At 43.4% G+C, this 19,972-nt stretch overlaps 1 protein-coding gene and 1 pseudogene across 11 annotated transcripts in view; both read right to left on the bottom strand.

Moving 5' to 3' along the window:
- VEZT (vezatin, adherens junctions transmembrane protein) overlaps nt 1–19,972 on the bottom strand; it is a 71,066-nt gene that overhangs the window by 46,563 nt on the left and 4,531 nt on the right. For 4 of the 11 annotated variants that reach the window (XM_036298429.1, XM_036298431.1, XM_036298430.1 and 1 more), the window contains exon 1: nt 4,919–5,051. The exons of 2 other annotated variants lie outside the window; for them this stretch is intronic. In XM_036298429.1, the coding sequence (XP_036154322.1) occupies nt 4,919–4,927 (9 nt within the window). In that variant the 5' untranslated portion in view covers nt 4,928–5,051. Of the gene's footprint in view, nt 1–4,918; nt 5,093–19,972 lie in introns of those variants that run through there. 5 more of the 11 variants (XM_036298438.1, XM_036298436.1, XM_036298437.1 and 2 more) reach the window with 2 other exon arrangements.
- LOC118649712 lies at nt 8,198–11,470 on the bottom strand (annotated as a pseudogene).

The following is a 19,972-nucleotide window of genomic DNA, read 5'->3' as shown; positions in this document are numbered from 1 at the left end:
TATGCTTAGGCATTACAGTTAAGCATGTTTTATAATACCCAATTTACTCCTAACAAACTTCTGAATACTACTATTCATATTTTAGAAAGAAATTGGGGCATATGGAGGTTAAATAACTTGTCCAATGTTACCCAGAAGAATGTGAAGCTAACTGGTCTGACTCCAAAGCCCACACCCTTAACCAAAACACAAAATTGCCTCTTTGAGGAAAAAGGAGATTTAGAAGGAACAACCAAGTCTTCTCTCTCAAGTTCATCTTGCTGTTTTAAAATGTAGGTTATTACTCAGGTGTGGTGAGGCCAACAGATTAGGAGACAACTACCATTGAAAAGATAGTTTGTTACACTCATAGATCCTCAGAAGGGGGCAGGCCATGCTGGAGGGGAGGGCACATGGGCAGCACCAGGTTGTCCTCATCTCAAATTATCCCCCTTTCACTGGTGGCTTTAGTCCCTTGAATCTAGAAACACAAATTTTGAATCCCTCCCCCCCCCCCCCCCCCGCCCCACACACACACACACTCCACCCTGCCCATGAATATATTTTGAAGAGTGGCAACTCCTTCAAACCTTCATAGAACTGGTATTCTTATGATCTACAGGCTCCATGATTTTTCTGTTGACTCATCCTTAAGAGAGTTCTATATTTATTAGACTTGGTTTAACAAAGTAACAATTAGTAATAACTCAGGCAGAAACCAGAGGGAAATTTTCAGGTATAAAATGCAAAGAAGAAGAATCAAAAGGCAGATCAATTTAGAAATCTAGTTACCAACAGTGAAAGAGCCATATAGCAGGCATTAATATGAATAAGATCACAAACAAAATAAAGCAAGTATTCCAGTGCTGCAGTTGCCCACAGGCTATGGGGTTCATAGGTAGTGGGAATCTGGAAATGGCCCTTGACCTGCTCCCCCCTCTACAGCAGAGTTTACCTCTGGTTTAGAGATGTCAGCAGAGGCAGCTAATTCTGTTTGATACTACCCAGATGCAATTTTTTTTTTTTTTAATCACAGGAGGATATCAGTGTAAGTTCTCATCTATTTGGTTAACCCCTTCCCCACCATATCTTTCCCAAACAACAGCAGCAGTGAACATGTGTCAGGCACTGTTCTAAGCATTTTTACAGACTAACTCATCTCATCTTTGCAATAACTTTATGAGCCAGAACTCATTTAAGATAAAAGGAAACGAAGGCAAGCATGGAAAGACCAAGTAACTTGGCCTCGGACATGTCATAAATGATAGAGCCAGGGTTTGAACCTAGGCAGCTGAGCAAGAGCCAAATCTGTTATTTTCTCTGCTACAATGCAGAAAACTTAGAGTAAATAAGTTCATTAACTTAGTCTAATATAGTATTTTGTATAATTTGTATATTTTTAAAACTAGAAGCTGGACTTGTAATTTTAAAATCATTTAACAGATTAAGTTAGAAAATTCACAATAGGTCAACATGTCTTCTGATAATATCTACATTTATTCCCAGTCATTTATGTTTCAGATGACCTATAATCCATATGTATTTGCCTCAGATTACACAAGCCTAGAAATTGGCTGCAAAGAATCTTGGGACTAAAAAAACAATAATACTCTATTCTTACAAATTACTTTCAAGTTCAGCTCATTGGGTTTAAAAGATAACTTTTATGCATGCATACAAGTCCTTTGGTTGCTCTCTAACCTCCCTCCTCCCCCTACCATTTGTCTCTGGATCTATTCTTGTTCATCAAATTATGTTGATCATTATATTCCACATATGAGTGAGATCATGTGATATTTATCTTTCTCCGACTGGCTTATTTCACTTAGCATAATGCTTTCCAGTTCCTTCCATGCTGTTGCAAATGGTAACAGTTCCTTCTTTTTTATAGCGGTATAATATTCCATTGTGCGGATGTACCACAGTTTTTAATCCACTCATCTGCTAATGGGCACTTAGGTTGTTTCCAAATCTTAGCTAGTGTAAATTGTGCTGCTATGAACATAGGGGTGCATATATACCTTTTCTGATTTGTGTTTAGCATAACCAATGGATACTGACACTGGGGCAGTGGGGGTTTGCCTGGGGTGAGAATGACTGGGCAGGGGGGGTCAATTGGTGAAAAAGGAGACATATGTAAAACTTTAGATTTGTCAATGTGCACGAATCCATGCTGCACTGGACCACTAGTGTGGGATATAAAACTGAAACTCATGAACACAAAAGCAGTGTGGTGATTGCCAGAGTGATAGGGGTGGGGGGAGAAAGGGGTCCTAATATAAGGTGACAGGAGATTTGACTTTGGATTGTGGGCACACAGTGCAATATACAGATCTTGTAAACATAGAAGCCCACACCTGAAACCTAGATGTTCATGTTGACCAATATCACCCAATCATTGTAATAAATAAATATTAATATTAAAAAGAAAAAAATAACTTATGACACGGGAGAGAAAATATGGCTCACATATGATAAAATTGATTTAATTTACAATAAACCCATATAAAAAATAAGAAAAAGATTTTAAAAACTGTAAAATGAGCAAAGGGTATAAACAGGCAGTTCAAAGGAAAAAAACATACATACCTTAATCAATAAAGAAATTTAAAAAAAAAATAAAGACAAGATCATAAAATTTTCCCTAAAATAAAACTGCTTATCTACAAAAAACAAACAAAAAAACATGTTGGACTTTAACCTTGATTGAAGACATGCAAATTAAAGATAATTTTATCTGGTAGTTGGCAATAATTAAGAAGTTTGATCATATTTAGTTTTGCCAAGGGTATGAGGAAATAGATACTTCATACACTATTAGTGGGAATATAGCTATGAAAACATAAATGTATGCATCTACTGAACTAGCAATTCTACTATGCATTTGTTCTATGGGTATAACTATAGAAGTCAGCTAAATGTACATATGAGAATACTGACTACTATAATCATTTAAGAACCCATTTACATTTTAAAAAGTCAAATTATACATTTCTATGTGTATTAGACATATATTTGCATATATGTATATATGAATATAATTATACTGAATATGATCTGGAAGAAGACTGATTACAGTAGTTACTTGTGAGGAGAAAAGTGAAAGAAATTGGGGAAGGAAAGGGGGATTAAGGGAGGGCTGATGCTTTCCCTGTATTTGACTTAAAAATATATATATATATTTTATTGATATTTTACAGAGAGGAAGGGAGAGGGTTAGAGTTAGAAACATCGATGAGAGAGAAACATCGATCGGCTGCCTCCTGCACACCCCCTACTGGGGATGTGCCCGTAACCAAGGTACATGCCCTTGACTGGAATCGAACCTGGGACCCTTCAGTCCACAGGCTGACGCTCTATCCACTGAGCCAAACTGGTTAGGGCTGTATTTGACTTTTTACAATGAGAATATATTTATGTTTTTTATGTGGAAAAAGGTACCCAGCATAAGGCTGATCTTCAAAAAAAAAGGTGTTGAATTGTAAGTTTAGCAGATTAATTAGAATGGTCCGGTGTACTTTTCTCTTTCAAAACTAATGAACTCCCTAGCCGGGCAGCTCAGTTGGTTAGAGTGTTGTCCTGATATGCCAAAGTTTCAGGTTCAAGTCCTGGTCACAGCACATATAAAAATCAACCAATGAATGCATAAATGAGTGGAACAACAAATCTCTCTCTCTTTCTCTCTCTCTCTCTCTCTCTCTCTCTTTAAAAAAAAAACAAAAAACCCACACCCACTAATGATCTACTCAACTATTACACAGTTCCTTGATTTAAAATGTATTATATCAAAGCCATACTATTAGGTCTTGAAAAATGCTAACTATTGTCAGATGCCAGATGATATTTGATCTCTGCAAGTGTATATTTAAACACAAAAAGCAATAGGAAACTAGAGATAGCTACTAACTGAAGGCAGAAGGCAGGAAACATTGGCACAGAAACCTGAAATTGTAGAATTTTGTTAATGAAGACTTCACACCTATATAAATCTGTGCTTATTTAGAAGCCTTTGACTGTCATTCCCTTGTTAACAGAATTTATCAAATTACTTAGTTAACTTTTCTTTAAATGTTTGTATAAATTTTAATTCCTTCAGAAAAAAGTACTGAACTTTAAGTTATATATTTTTAAAATTTCCACCATTCCAATAGAACTTCTAAAAGATTTTGTATTCAAAACAAAATATTTAAGAAAAAAAGATATCTGTAATTAGTTAGTAATTAGATTTCATAGGAATATTTACCTGGAAACATTTATTAGCTACCAAAATATTTTTTTAAATATTTTCTCTTTAGCTATAGCTTAAAGCTACAAATCTAAATGCAATTATCACATATAGAACATCATTAAAAAATGACTGAAAGGGATGAACTCCTGTTCTCAATTGCTATTTTCTTATTTCTTTCCAGGCTAATTGTAAAACATCAGAAAATAAGCTGATGAGGAAGATTGTCATTACAAAATTATACAAGGTAGCTATTTTCTCTATTTTTAAGGAATAAGCTTTCATTATATACCAGTAAAGCGCTAAAACTGTCATAATTAACAAAATCCTACAAAGGAAAAGAAATTTCCCCATTACTATTAATGACATTGCCAATATGCTGTTTCTACGTATTTTTCACTTCTCTTTAATCAGTATACAATCAGAAAGTATAATTTGAAAGCAACCACTTATTGTCTTCCACCCTCCCCACCTTAAACCTTAATATAATAAAAATAGTACCTTGCAACGTACAAGATATTACAAAATAATAGGAAACACTTTTCGTAGCCTGCCCATCTCAACATAACTTCTAAATTATTATTCCAAAAGCCCCAAATCCAAGTGTGAATTGTTCCTCAATATCAGCAAAGCAAAATCTAATCATAGAATTCAAAAAAATTAAGTAGGCTAAAAGGGTCCATAAAAATTAGTTCAACTAATTAAACTACTCACAGACAGCATAGTTCTAATTTCTCCAATTGACCTAGATGAAAAATTTACTGCCTCTTGCCCATGTTCTTTGATCCGTACACGTCTTTCTTTGATGGTTCCCACTTGTTTCTCCAGAACTATACTAGAAAATGGCCACTGAACCGGAGGGCGTGTCTTCATCATTACTAAGCATTTTCCTATCAGAAGCAGCTCTTTGAAAAACCTGAACATTTTCTTCAGTGCCACTCAGTATTACTCAGTAAATGCAGAAAAAGTAATAGGGAAAATGGTTTTTAAAAAAAATGCCTTTAAGAGGATATTACTTAATATTTGTGTTTACATAAAAGTTTTTGAAAACCAGGAGCAGGTATGACATATAAATTCATAAATTTTCCTGACTACAGGCTTCTGATATTTCCAACAGAAATGCATCCCATCCAATTAATTTTATATAGAATGTTATAAACAACAAAACATTAAAAAAGTAACATTTTTTCTAAATAATAATACAAATGTACTTAATTACAATATATAGTCCAAAACAAAATAAATTGGAAGATGAAGAGATGCAAAGGGAGAAAGTTGATTTATACAGATTATACACTCAACTGACTGAAAATGAAGAACAGCAGAGACTTGGTCTTAACTAAGGGAATAGAAGATAGCAATAATGGATTGAGCTCTCCCTACCAATATCTGGTTAATCAACTGGCATATATTGGGGACTTACTGAATGCAGAGCAAAAGCAAGGTGAGAAATTAAAACTACCATTTTAAAGTGCTTTAGAAAAAGAAAAATAGAGCCAGGTCAGACACATTGGCACAATGTTGGGTGTGAGAAGAGCATGTAATAAACTTTAAAATGAGGTTTGGATATTAGTATATCACAACCAACCTTCTTTTCTTTTTTCCTTATTCCTAATAATAATAATGTGGAGACAGAATTTGTGATTCTGTTAAGAGATAAAGCAGAGAATCTGTAAGGAAAAGTAAAAAAAAACCCCACACAGGGCAAAGTAGATGTACACTGAAGTAGGAAATACACTTTAATAAAGGTGTTAAAGACATATTAACGGTTATGAATTAATGAGCAAAATCCCAACAATAAACTATAGGTAGCCAGCTAAAAACATTACAATGTGGCCCTAGCTGGTTTGGCTCGGTGCATAGAGTGTCAGCCTTCGGACTGAGGGTCCCAGGTTCAATTCCAGTCAAGGGCACATGCTGGGTTGTAAGCCCAATTCCCAATGTGGGCCCGATCCCCAAGGGGGTGCGAGAGGCGTCCGATCGATGATTCTCTCATCGTTGATGTTTCTATCTCTCTCTCCCTCTCCTTCCTCTCTGAAATTAATAAAAAATATATTTAAAAAATAAAAACATTACAATGTAGATTTAAAAATAAAGGATGTCCTCAAGTTTGTTATTTAAAATAAAAACTACTGAACATTTTGATCTGTCATAGTGGGAATAACCACAGGTCTCAATCTACAATAATAAAAGGGTAATATGCTAATTAGACCAGATGTCTTCTGGGCGTCATTCCGGACTTCCTTCCTGACGAAGCCAGGGCCAGAGGGAAGCCAGCCCAGGTCCCAGGTGCCTACTGGCAGCTGAAGGAGGGAAGCCGGTGCCGGCAGCCGGGGGAAGGAAGGCCTACTCTTGCATGAATTTTTGTGCAATGGGCCTCTAGTAGCTATATAAGCAATAATCTAAAAATCCAGAGGCAATGAAGTCAGTACACTGTCTAACACTGCTGCTGTGGAGCACATTGAGCTTTGGGCCTTTCTCTTAAATCCTTATGCCATGATTTGCTTCTGGAAACATGGGGAACAAACTCCTGGTACAGAACCAAGAAAACTAAAATTGAGGCAGGGTGTCTGATCTAAATACAGACTGTAAATGAGTGGAATTTCTCCCTGTATTTCCTAATTAATGGAATCCTCTAAGGGCCTACTCTAACCCAACTTACCAGATTTGAAAATAATTTCATACTAAATGATGATCCTTCATATAAAAAATGGGAAGCTAACTTTAAATAAATTAAGTGATTCAATCAAGATACCCTTACTAATTAATGCCTTTCCACAAGGCTTTTAAAAAATGAAAGTCTTTATATCTATATATATAAAAGCCGAAGCAACCATTTGACCATTAGCTATGACACGCTCTGACCGTCAGGGTTCAGATGCTCAATGCATGGGCATGGAAACATGGAACAGAGTGATGAATCTCAGAGGAAAGTGGGGAGGGCAGGAAGAGATTAACCCAAGATCTTATATGCATACTAGAGGCCTGGTGCATGCACCAGTGGGGTCCCTCAGCCTGGCCTGTGGGGATCGGGCCGAAACCAGCAGTCCAACATCCCCCTAGGAGTCCTGGATTGTGAAAGGGTGTAGGCCAGGCTGAGGGACTCCACCAGTGCATGAATCCATGCACCGGGCCTCTAGTAACTGTATAAGAGAGCAAGATAAAATGTTAGAATCTAAACTGGAACTCTGAAGATATGTGAAGAAGCCAAAATGGAAGAAACAACATGACCCAGACAAAAAAAAGTGAAGACTTGTTTCTCAAGATACTTTTTTATAATTCATGTTATAAAACACATTTATGAGATCAACCAAAGGACTTGTATGCATGCATATAAACATATCAATGGACACAGACACTAGGGTGTGAGGGCATGAGCAGGGGTGGGGGGGGTGGGAGGGCAATGGGGGGATAAGGACACATGTGTAATAGCTTAATCAAGAATGAAAGAAAGAAAGAAAGAAAGAAAGAAAGAAAGAAAGAAAGAAAGAAAGAAAGAAAGAGAGAGAGAGAGAGAGCGAGGGAGGGAGGGAGGGAGGGAGGGAGGGAGGGAGGGAAGAAGGAAAGGAGGAAGGGAGGGAGGGAAAGGAAAGGAATAGAAATAGCTTAGGCTGAGTATCACCCCTGCCCCCTGCCAAAATGGAATGCAGCTGGAAAAAAAAATAAAGAATTATATAGGGGCAAAAACACACACAAACAAACAAAAAAACCCAACAAATTTATGCTTGCATATCTGGTGATAAACTAGCTTTGGTCTTAATGATCAGTCTTTTATATCAATACTAGAGGCCCGGTGCATGAAATTCGTGCACTGGGGATGGGTGGGGGGTCCCTTAGCCCAGCATGTGCCCTCTCGCAGTCTGAGACCCATCCCTCCTTACTGCCCACCTGCTTGCTGCTTCCTACTGCTCAGCTTGCTGCTCCTTAGCGCTGCCGCGAAGGCCTTGGGTCTGCTGGGTGCCGGGCCTGCGGGTTTGTGTCTCTGATACCCCCAGCAGCCCCAGCACCTTGATGGCGGGGCCTGGGGCTGCGGGTCTTTGATCAGGGCCCCAGCAGCCCCAGCACCAAGGTGGTGGGCCTTGGGGCTGCTGGGTACAGGCCCCCTGCTGCGTGTTTGTGTCTTTGATCAGGGCCCCAGCAGCCCCAGCACCGCCTAAATAACTTAAGGGAAACTTTATTTAGTCTTCTTTTAAAAGCAATCTAGTTTAAAAATGAGTTGCAGTTAAGAGAGAACAAAGAACATGGTACCTAAGAGTGAGATAGACAGAGGAGAGGCTGGACACTGGTCAGGGGCTTACATGCCAACTGTTCTCCACCTGGGAAATGATGTAAAATCGGTTTCTTTAGTTTTCTGCTTAATGGTCCTCTCCAGAGAGTGGAGTGGCATCTGCTCACTTCTCCCTGGGGCCTGACTTGGTGGTCGCCTTGGGGTCTGGCTGCGCTCCAGCGGGATCCGCACGGGCCTGCCTGCTTCGCCTGGCCCTGTCCACACGTTGCTTCCTCTGAGTCTTCCTTGGGCACAGCCCCGGTCCATCACCTCCTTTTGTGTCTCCCACCGCCAGGGCTGATAAAGAAGCCCACACAGTTCAGGTCTGCAAGGAGCTGGTCCTCTGCTTTCAGAACCTTTGGGATCTCCTCTTGCAATTGTTCCCTTCCATGACCTTCCTTCCCTACCTCCGGAATCTTCCTGGAGCACCACATGCCTGCCCTCCAGTAGAAGGTTGTCTTTGTGTGGCTTTCAGGGCAGCCTTCAGGGCCTGGTGGCCGCACTGCGGCCCTTCCACGTTGGGCGCCGGGCCTAAGGCCCGGCCGGGAAGGTGGGCGGCTCCCCAGCAAGTCCCGCTGCACCAGGCACACGTGCGCCCGCCCCGGACCACGACCTCCAGGCATGGCGGCTCCACACTCTGCTCAGGGCCTGGGAGTTAAGCAGCAGGGTGGTCCTGATGCGCCGGTGGCTGTGGCAGCCAAGCAGAGTTCCGACAGGCTGCGGCTGGGGGCTGGGGGCGCACCCTGGGTGGCGGCCCCTGCCAGCAGCTGCAGGAGGCTGGCCTCAGATTTGGACTTGAGCAGGTGGGGCAGGCGGGGCAGCAGCTGGACAGGGGGGCGGCGGCGGAGGCGGGGCAAGGGTGGGGGTGAAGGGGCCTGTGGTAACTCTAGGGCCAGGGCGCTGGCTCCACCACAGGGGCTGGGGTCGCAAAGTCTTGCAAGGAGGTGGAGAGGGTGCCGTAGGCGGAGTCCATGGAGCAGGAGCTGCCCTCCCCGGGGCCCAGGGCCAGCAGCTCGCTGGTCAGTGTGACAGATGAGGCGGTGGTACTGAGGGACATCTCGTCCGATTGGGAGCTGAAGGGGCCGCCCTCAAACTCGGTAGAGGAGAGCGTCTCCCCGGGCTCCAGCACCACCACGGCCAGGGTCTCCATGGAGCTGTCCGAGGCGCAGTGCTGGGTGTCCAGGCTGTTGCTGCTTTTGCGCAGAATGGTGGGGAAGCTGGCGGCGGAAGTACTACTCTCCCCACCCTCCTCTTCCTCCTCCTCTTCCTCCTCGTCCTCCTGCTCCTCCTCCTCCTCCTCCTCCTCCTCCAGGCTCTGTAGGTGCTGCTGGCTGCCCGCGTGCTCCTACGCATGCAGCTGCTGCAACTGGTTCTGGGCATTGTAAATGGAGTCCACCCAGCCCTGGCACAGAGCCTGCCCGCTGGCCTGGAACGTGTAGGCCCCCACGCGCTGTGGAGCTCATTCAGGTAGATGAGGAGGAAGGAGGCAGGGTCCCGCAGCTCCCGGCACACGATCTTGTCCACCAGCAGTGGTGGCCTGATGACCCTGGTCCCCTCAGCCTTCTTCACTGCCTTGGTCACTAAGAGCAGGTCCGTGAAGAGGAAGCAGTACACATCCATCTTGCTGTCCTTTCCCTCCTTCATCCTCAGGCTGCCCTCCAACAGCAGCTGACGCGTCTCCTCCGGGGAGGCACCTGGGATGGGCGCGGTCAGGTCCAGGTGCAGAAATTCCTTCAGGAGCTTGTCCACCTCGTCGTTGCTACCCTCCACCACCTCGTAGGCGTCCATGCTGCTCACCACGGCGGCCAGCTGCTGCCACTCCTGTCGCTGCCGCATGCACGCGTTCACGTGGTGGATGAAGCGCTCCACGGAGCTGATCATGGTGATGACGGCCTCCTTGGCACGTGGCTCGTCCCTCTTCCTCAGCACCGACTTGAGTAGCAGCGGGTACTTGGTGAGCCGCTGGTGGGGCTTGGCGAGCATGTCGCTCAGCTTCAGCCGCTGGCATTGCTGGTGCTTCTGGGCCCACATCACCTAGGCCGGGAAAAGGTTGTCGTCGCGCAGCAGGCTGCGCATGTACTCCATGCAGCCCTCCTCCTCCATGCAGTACCGGATGTAGGGCTTGAAGAGGGAGCCGAACATCTTGAAGCCATTGAGGAGGTCCCGGGCTGCAGCAGCCCCTACGGGCGCAGTGCCTTCTCCACCATCAGCGCCATCACGCTGCCCCACAGCCCCCGGTGCAGACGCGCGATCTTGGGGATGTTGCTGAACAGGAGCGGGTCTTGGAGGTGTCGGGACTCCTCCCCAGGGCGACCCTTTACCAGGGAGTCCCTGCCGCTCCATTCACCCCCTCGACCAGTGGGGAGCGCCCTTGGTGGGTCCGCTGCTCTGGGCGCTGGGGAGGAGGCTGGCGGAGGGCGAGGCCCTAAAGCAGGAGGAAGCCTTGGAAGGCAGGCAAGGAGCCCAGGACTCAAGGCGCCCTGCCGCCACCCCGCATCTCACTAGGGCCTGCACCCATCAGTGCCATGGCTGCGGCAGGGCTACCGGCTGGGCTTGGAAGTGAGTCCTCCATGAACAGTCCCAGCAGCCTGCCTGGTGTGGGTGGGGGTTTTGGGTCACCTTGAGGGAGGCCTTTCTCTGCTCCTCTCCGGGTGGAGCAGTGGGACTCCAGCACTGAGGTCAGAGGAGCCGCCTTCCAGCCCCCAGGCCACTTCTCAGAGTCATAAGTTTCGCCATTGGCCTCTGCCTAGGACAGGACCTCTGCACCCTCAGGGTGCATAACACAGGGCTTCCATCAAGCTCCGCTGATACCCGGGCCGGGACGCCTCTCGGCTCCGCTGATCCCGGGGCCAGGCCGCCTCTCGCTCCGCTGATCCCGGGGCCCTGAGGCCTCCCGGCTCTGCTGATCCCTGGGCAGTGAGGCCTCTCTGCTCTGAGGCTTCAGGGCTGTTTGGCTTTGCTCCACTACTTGGAGCCTGAATATGCAAATTAACCGCCATCTTTTAGCTTCTATAATTGAAACATTGTATCTTTTGGAGCTGTTGCTTCAGGAGCTCAGAGCCCGTAGCCGCAGGCGGGGAACCTTGGCTTCCTCCATTGCTGGGGCAACCAAGCCTCCTGTTTTCAGCTGCCTGGCTGCCGGCTGCCATCTTGGTTGGCAGTTAATTTGCATATCTTGCTGATTAGCCAATGGGAAGGGTAGCGGATGTACAGCTAATTACCATGTTTCTCTTTTATTAGATAGGACTAGAGGCCCAGTGCACAAAAATTTGTGCACTCGGGGGGAAGGGGGGGCCCCTCAGCCTGGCCTGTGCCCTCTTGCAGTCTGGGACCCCCTCGGGAGATAATGCCCTGCTGGCTTAGGCCTGCTCCCGGGTGGCAGTGGGCAGGCCCAATCCCTAGGTGCAGCCCCTGGTTGGGCTCAGCAGGGCCGCTTGGGGAGTTGGGGAGCCGCCCCCTGTCATGCACAGAGCAGGGCGGATTGGGATGTTGCGATGCCACCCCCAGTCACGCTCAGGGTAGGGCCAATTGGGGGGTTGGGGCACCGGCCCCTGTCACACTCAAGGCAGGGTCGATGGGGAGGTTGTGGCACCACCACCTGTCACGCACAGAGCAGGGCCAATCCGGGGGTTGGGGCTCTGCCCCCTGTCACGCACAGAGCAGGGCCCATCAGGGGGTTGAGGAGCTCCCCCCTGTCACTCAGAGAGTAGGGCCGATAGGGGAGTTGGGGCCCCGCCCCCTGTCACCCACAGAGCAGGGCCGATCAGGGGGTTGGGATGCCACCACTCTCACACTCAGGGCAAGGCCGATGGGGAGGTTATGGCTCTACCCCATCACACACAGAGCAGGGCCCGTGGGAGGGGTGGGGGTTGTGGCACCACCCTCTATCACCCACAGAGCAGGGCCGATCAGGGGGTTGGGGCGCTGCCACTCTCACACTCAGGGCAGGGCCGATGGGGAGGTTATGGCCCTACCCTGTCACACACAGAGCAGGGCTGATCAGGGGGTTTGGGCGCTGCCCCCTGTCACACTGATCCCAGTCCCGGGAGGCCTCGCGGCTCCGCTGATCCCGGTGCTGGGAGGCATATTACCCTTTTACTATATAGCATAGAGGCCTGGTGCACGGGTGGGGGCCGGCTGGTTTGCCCTGAAGGGTGTCCTGGATCAGGGTGGGGGTCCCTACTGGGTTGCCTGGCCAGCCTGGGTGAGGGGCTGAGGGCTGTTTGTAGCTGGTTACACACCCTTCAGGGTGGGGGTCCCCACTGGGGTGCCTGACCAGTCTGGGTGAGGGGCTGTGGGCTGTTTTCAGGATGGTGGGTGACGGAAGCTCCCAACCGCTCCTTTTTTTCTTTTTATTCTGGGCCAGCTTTAGCTCTGGCTCCAGCTCTGAGGCCTTTGCTGCTAAAAGCACGTATCTGGTTTGTTTGTGTTCTATAACCGAAACTCTGTATCAACTCCAGCTCTGAGATCCAGGCTCGCTGAAAGCAGGTTTCTGGGGTTTTGCTTAGCTTCTATATTTGTTACAATGTTTCAAACTGCCGGCTCAGAGGCGGGCAAGGCAGGCAGGAAACGTTGGAGTCCGCAGTCACTGAAGGAAGCAAGTCTCATGTTAGCTTCCAGCTACCTGGCTGCCGGCCGCCATCTTGGCTTGCAGTTAATTTGCATATCTCTCTGATTAGCCAAAGGCAAGGGTAGCGGTCGTATGCCAATTACCATGTTTCTCTTTTATTAGATAGGATGGCTAAGATTTAATAATTCCATTAATAAATATTCTATTACAGATAGTGATAAAAGTATGAATTTTGCTATGCTCCCAATCTGTTACAGTTCAGAAGATTATTTTATATGATATAATTATAGAGCTTCGTGTACTATAGGAAACTGAAGATACACTTGAAGGAAAAATAGAATGATATAATAATACCTTACATTTTATATGTATAATTATTCCAGAGAGAAAGTTCCATTATCAAAATAGCTACTACTGTCAATGTACACAGTCATGTAAGTAGAAAAGAATCTACAAATGATACTCATAAAAAATGCCTTAGTGTTCTTTACAGAGGTATAACTTTTAAAAATACAAAGATGGGCCTGGCCAGTGTGGCTCTGTGGCTGAGCATCTATGAACCAGGAGGTCACAGTTTGATTCCCAGTCAGGGCACATGCCCAGGTTGCAGGCTAGATCCCCAGTGTGGGGTGTGTAGGAGGCAGCAGATCAATGACTCTCTCATCATTATTGTTTCCATCTCTCTCTCCCTTTTCCTTCCTCTATGAAATCAAGAAAAATATATGTAAACAAAAAATACAAAGATAAGAACTCTGGCCGGGTATCTCAGTTGGTTAGAGTGTTGTCCCCATATACCAAGGTTGTGGGTTTGATCCCTGGTCAGGGCACATACAAGAAGCAACCAATGAATGCACTGATAGGTGGTGCAAAGAATCAATGTTTCTCTCTCTTTCTCTTAATGTGGGAAATTATGTGGGAGCCATCTCATATTTATTTAATTGATACATTGCAGAGGGTTGGGGGGGGTAAGCTAAACCTGAACACATTACCAACAAAGGGTTAACATTTCATAATTTACTGAGAAGTATGAAGGATGAAGGAGGGAACGAGATCAAAATAAGGGGGCAAAGATTAGCTTTCCCAGTCATGAACAAAGGAAAACAAAATAGATTTCAACAAACACCAGAGTTCAACTACAGAAAATAGGGTGACCAAGGACAGAAATTTGAAAGAGTAAAAGTTCACCTGAGGACAATGTTCTCTCTATAATGAAGTTACAAAGAAATAGTTTAGATACACTACAAATAATGCAAGGAGGTCCTTCAGATGAAAAGTTTTCATTTTCAGGTACTTTTACCTTCAGGAGTAGCAGGATTCAAGATAGGATAAATGACAAAGTTTCTGCAATTAATTTATACTGAAAAAAACTGAAAGCTAGGAAAGAGCAACATCAGAACTTTAACACCTAAGGAGACTAGAGAATTCTTACTCTCTAACAGCTTAATTACAGATTACAATAACAGAATAAAATATCAGTATTGGTATTTTAGTATTTATTTTGCTTAATACCCCATGTTAAATATGGTGTCCATCATTTTTTTTCTAAACTTTGCCCTGTTGCTGTTCATACTAATAGATCCAAGTATAAGGTTACACTGTCTTTCCCACTTCAGCCTCTTGGAGAAGTCAGGCTCCAAGATAATGGAATTAACTTTGAAGTATATTGGAAATCTAGCCCTGATGAAACGAAGATTGTTGATTCTAGGGCAGCCGTGGGTAAACTATGGCCCGCGGGCCGGATCCGGCCCGTTTGAAATGAATAAAACTAAAAAAAAAAAAGATCGTACCCTTTTATGTAATGATGTTTACTTTGAATTTATATTAGTTCACACAAACACTCCATCCATGCTTTTGTTCCGGCCCTCCGGTCCAGTTTAAGAACCCATTGTGGCCCTCGAGTCAAAAAGTTTGCCCACCTCTGTTCTAGGGCAAGGACTGGGAATTAGACCTGGGAACCTCACTCTCCTCACTCTTCCTTCTCTTTCTTCATTCTTCCACTACACCATCCTTCAGTGTATGTCTAGTCCTCCCAGACTAGGAGAACTCAAAAGTGACCTCTGGAAGGAGAATACTGAAGAACAAAATTAGAAGAAAAAATAGTAAAGTTAACTAATAATCCAGGAAATCGATATTGTGTAAAACAAGATATTTCAAAAGAGTTTTAAATAGGAAAAGAATGTGGTTGGAATACTTTTCAAAACTTTGCTTAATTAAAAATTTTTAATGCATATAATTCTCTGAGTATTAAGATATAAATGAGTCTGATTCTGAAAACCATTAAAGTAATAATATTATACCAACTATACCAAAATTATACCAGTTACATTTTCTTAGGGGAGGAGATCTTAGGTCCTATGATGGATATGGTGGCCTGATTTGTTCAACCTCTCTTCTACCTTCCTTCCTTCTAGTATCCCTTTTATATTAAAGAAATAAGAAAGCTAAATGTGGCCATTTCTCTAATTATCTTGCAGCTAGATTCTAGATATATACTAGGTTCCTCTAATTAGGTATACTCATGAGAGATTTGGAAAATGGGAAAAAAAGCAGAGGTTCACTTCTTGCTGCTTTGGCTTTTTTTGACTATTAAAGCTGTGGAGGCAAAATGCTTCTAAAGCAGTATTCCAATATGTATTCTTCAGCTTCCTGGTAATGCAGAGGCACTTGTGGTAGAAACAGTGGCTAGATTCTGAGTTCCAGTACCGCTGTATCAGCTTTGTAGGTTATTGAGAGGCAGATGTGATGATGGCTTCCTAATTCTTGGATTGTAGCTATGATCATGATCATGTGTTCTTGGCTTCATGAGCTTAACAATCTTGATCCTCTAAACCAGTGGTTCTCAACCTTCCTAATGCCGCGACCCTTTAATACAGTTCCTCATATTGTGGTGACCCCCAACCATAAAATTATTTTTGTTGCTACTTCATAACTGTAATTTTGCTACTGTTATGAATCGTAATGTAAATATCTGATATGTAGGATGTATTTTCATTGTTACAAATTGAACATAATTAAAGCATAGTGATTAATCACAAAAACAATATGTAATTATATATGTGCTTTCCAATGGTCTTAGGCGACCCCTGTGAGAGGGTCGTTCGACCCCCAAAGGGGTCGTGACCCACAGGTTGGCAATCCACAGGTTGAGAACCGCTGCTAAACCAAGCATGTCAAGCTCAAAGGCTAACACGGGCCAAATAAACAAGGTTTAAGTTTATGTGGGCCACAAAAAAACAAAAGCTTCAATTTTCATAGAAATGTAGGTTTATTTCAGTAGAGACATGCTGAATACAAAGGGCTGAAATAAATGAGTAATCGTTAACATAAAATAATAGAACATTTTAATAAAAATTAATATTTTTTTCTTGAACATTAACTTACCAGACAATGAATAACTGCATAAATTAATAAGCGTAACGCAAATAAGCCTATTTTTCTTGTTCTCCGAAAGCAAAATATTTCCTGTTGCGCACACCAAACAAGGCAGTCCAAGACTAATGAAGGGGTAATTGGTTGCTAAAATATTCACTGCTAGTATTAGTAGAGAGAAATGGTGTGCCTGCACATAGGGAAATGACTGCAACACGGTTATAGTAATCAGTCATTAGTGAACGTTGTAGTTCGTTATTAATAATTATGTGTAACAGGATATTGTAAAACTTAAGTTACAAAATTTTTATTAAAATGTTTCTTACATACCGTTTTATTGGTTGGGCTGCAAAAATATTCGTTGTGGGCCACATGCAGCCTGCGGGCCGTTAGTTTGACATGCTTGCTTTAAACCTTCCAACAATATTCTAACCACCATTTCCCTGTATTAAATCTTTTCCTGTTTATAGTAGAGGGTTTCTGTTTCCTGCACTAAGATCTATGGCTGATATAGTACTTGGTATCTAGTAGGGCTGATTTAACAGAAACTGAAATATGCTACACTGGCTTGCTAACTGAGTGGTGACTGGCAAGGAAACATATTGCGGGCTAAAAATCCAATGACCCACTATAGCCAAATGACAAAACTTTTTTTTTTTTTTAATATATTTTTTAATTTATTGCTTAAAGTATTACAAAGGGTATTACATATGTGTCCATTTTATCCCCCGCCCTAGATAGTCCCCTAGCCTCCCCTATCCCCCAGTGTCTTATGTCCATTGGTTATGCTTATATGCATGCATACAAGTCCTTTAGTTGATCTCTTACGCCCCTCCTTCCTGCCCCCCAACCCTCCCCGGCCTTCCCGCTGCAGTTTGACAATCTGTTTGAGGCAGCTCTGCCTCTGTATCTATTATTGTTCAAAAGTTTATAATGGTCTCTATTATCCATGAATGAGTGAGATCATGTGGTATTTTTCCTTCATTGACTGGCTTATTTCACTTAGCATAATGCTCTCCAGTTCCATCCATGACGTTGCAAATGGTAAGAGTTCCTTCCTTTTTAGAGCAGCATAGTATTCCATCGTGTAGAGGTACCACAGTTTTCTAATCCATTCATCTACTGATGGGCACTTAGGCTGTTTCCAGATCTTAGCTATGGTGAATTGTGCTGCTATGAACATAGGGGTGCATATATCCTTTCTGATTGGTGTTTCTGGTTTCTTGGGATATATTCCTAGAAGTGGGATCACAGGGTCAAATGGGAGTTCCATTTTCAGTTTTTTAAGGAAACTCCATACTGTCTTCCATAGTGGCTGCACCAGTCTGCATTCCCACCAGCAGTGCACAAGTGTTCCTTTTTCTCCACATCCTCTCCAGCACTTGTCGTTTGTTGATTTGTTGATGATAGCCAGTCTGACAGATGTGAGATGGTACCTCATTGTTGTTTTGATTTGCATCTCTCGGATGATTAGTGACTTTGAGCATGTTTTCATATGTCTCTTGGCTTTCTGAATGTCCTCTTTTGAAAGGTGTCTATTTAGGTCCTTTGCCCATTTTTTGATTGGATTGTTTATCTTCCTTTTGTTAAGTTGTATGAGTTCCCTATAAATTTTGGAGATTAGGCCCTTATCAGATATGACATTGGCAAATATGTTTTCCCACACAGTGGGTTTTCTTGTTGTTTTGTTGATGGTTTCTTTTGCTGTGCAGAAGCTTTTTATTTTGATGTAGTCCCATTTGTTCATTTTCTCTTTAGTTTCAAGTGCCCTAGGAGCTGTATCAGTGAAGAAATTGCTTCGGTATATGTCTGAGATTTTAGCCAAATGACAAAACTTTTGATAAAATTACTGCCACTGTATTGTAATGCCTTGGAAGACAGACCATGTGCCCAACAAGCTTCCAGCTCTGCAAAAGAAGGCCCTCTGCCAGTGGCCTGAAGGTCAAGCTGACTGAAAGGGGTGATGAGGGTGGGGAAACGGGATTCGCATGGCTGGAAATGCCAAAAGGCAAGAGATAAGATGGCAGCCCTAGCCAGTTTGGCTCAGAGGATAGAGCATCAGCCCGTGAACTAAAGGGTCCTGGATTCGATTCCAGTCAAGGGTATGTACCTTGGTTTTGGGAGGCAACCATTCGATGCATCTCACATCAATGTTTCTTTCTCTGTGTCTCTCCCCCTCCCTTTCACTCTCTCTAAAAAAAATAAAATAAATAGAAAAAATATCCTTGGGTGAGGATTAACAAAATAAATAAATAAATAAATAAATAAATAAACATAAGTGAAATTATCTAATTAGTGTCATGAAATGAAAAACTACTAAGAATATGAGAAACTACTAAGAATACTTTATACCAATAACTTTGAAAGCTAAATAAGAAAAAATTTTCTGGAAAAAAATTTAATAATAGTTAACATTTACTGCATGCTTATCGGTACATGTGAAGGCACTCATCCAAGTACCTCACATATATTAAATCATTTAATACTCACAACTGCTCATGAGATAAGTACCATTATTTCTATTTAATATAGAGAAAACTGAAGAATAGAGAAGTTAAGCAAACTCTTCAAAGTCACACTAACTAACAAATACTGGAGCTAGGATTTCCTGTGCTGTACAGCCCGAGAGTCTACTCCTTTAACAACTATGTTACATTGCCTTTCAGAATAAAAATAACATATGCTATTAAAATATGCCCCTAAATAGGATACTGGTAGCTCAGTTACTTAGAACATTGTCCCAGTAGGCCAAGGTTGTGGGTTTGATCTCCGGTCAGAGCACATATAAGAAGTAACCAATGAGTGCATAAATGAGTGTAACAACAAATCAATGTTTCTCTCTCTCTCTCTCTCCCCCCATTTTTGTCTAAATCAGTGGTTCTCAACCTTCTGGCCCTTTAAATACAGTTCCTCATGTTGTGACCCAAACATAAAATTATTTTCGTTGCTACTTCATAACTGTAATGTTGCTACTGTTATGAATTGTAATGTAAATATCTGATATGCAGAATGGTCTTAGGCGGCCCCTGTGAAAGGGTTGTTATACCGCCAAAGGGGTTGCGACCCACAGGTTGAGAACCGCTGGTCTAAATCAATCAATCAATCAATCAAGAAAAGAAATGAAATCAGTAGATCAGCATCTCCCTATCCCCAGCAAAGGCCTAGATAATTTAATGACCAATTTAGCTATATCTTCAAGGAACAGGTAATTCCTAAAGGGTAGCAGAATATGCCACCCCAAAATATGCCATTTTGGCATATTATTTTGAACTGTAGGTACTTGAGAATAGCAAATGCAGGGAGAGTCTTTCTCTGAGCTTCCCCTATCTGCCTAAAGATAGATCTTCCAAAAGGAACTCAATTGCCATAAATACCCTTTCTCTGGGAGTTTCATCAACCAGGGAAGACCAACTCTTATCATAGGAGAGGAGGCTAGAAGGTCTACACACCTGGAGAAACTCTGTCACAACCTATCTCATCTCCCATCTATTCTTCTTTCATTCCTAAAAATAATTTACTTTTCCCCAAGAGACTTCCATCTCCCCACTCCCTAAATTGTCCC

The sequence above is a fragment of the Myotis myotis genome, unplaced genomic scaffold (genome assembly GCF_014108235.1).
Source record: "Myotis myotis isolate mMyoMyo1 unplaced genomic scaffold, mMyoMyo1.p scaffold_m19_p_3, whole genome shotgun sequence".
Taxonomy (NCBI): Eukaryota; Metazoa; Chordata; class Mammalia; order Chiroptera; family Vespertilionidae; genus Myotis; species Myotis myotis.
The sequence above is the reverse complement of the archived record's forward strand: the minus strand, read 5'-3'. Positions and strand labels throughout refer to the sequence as shown.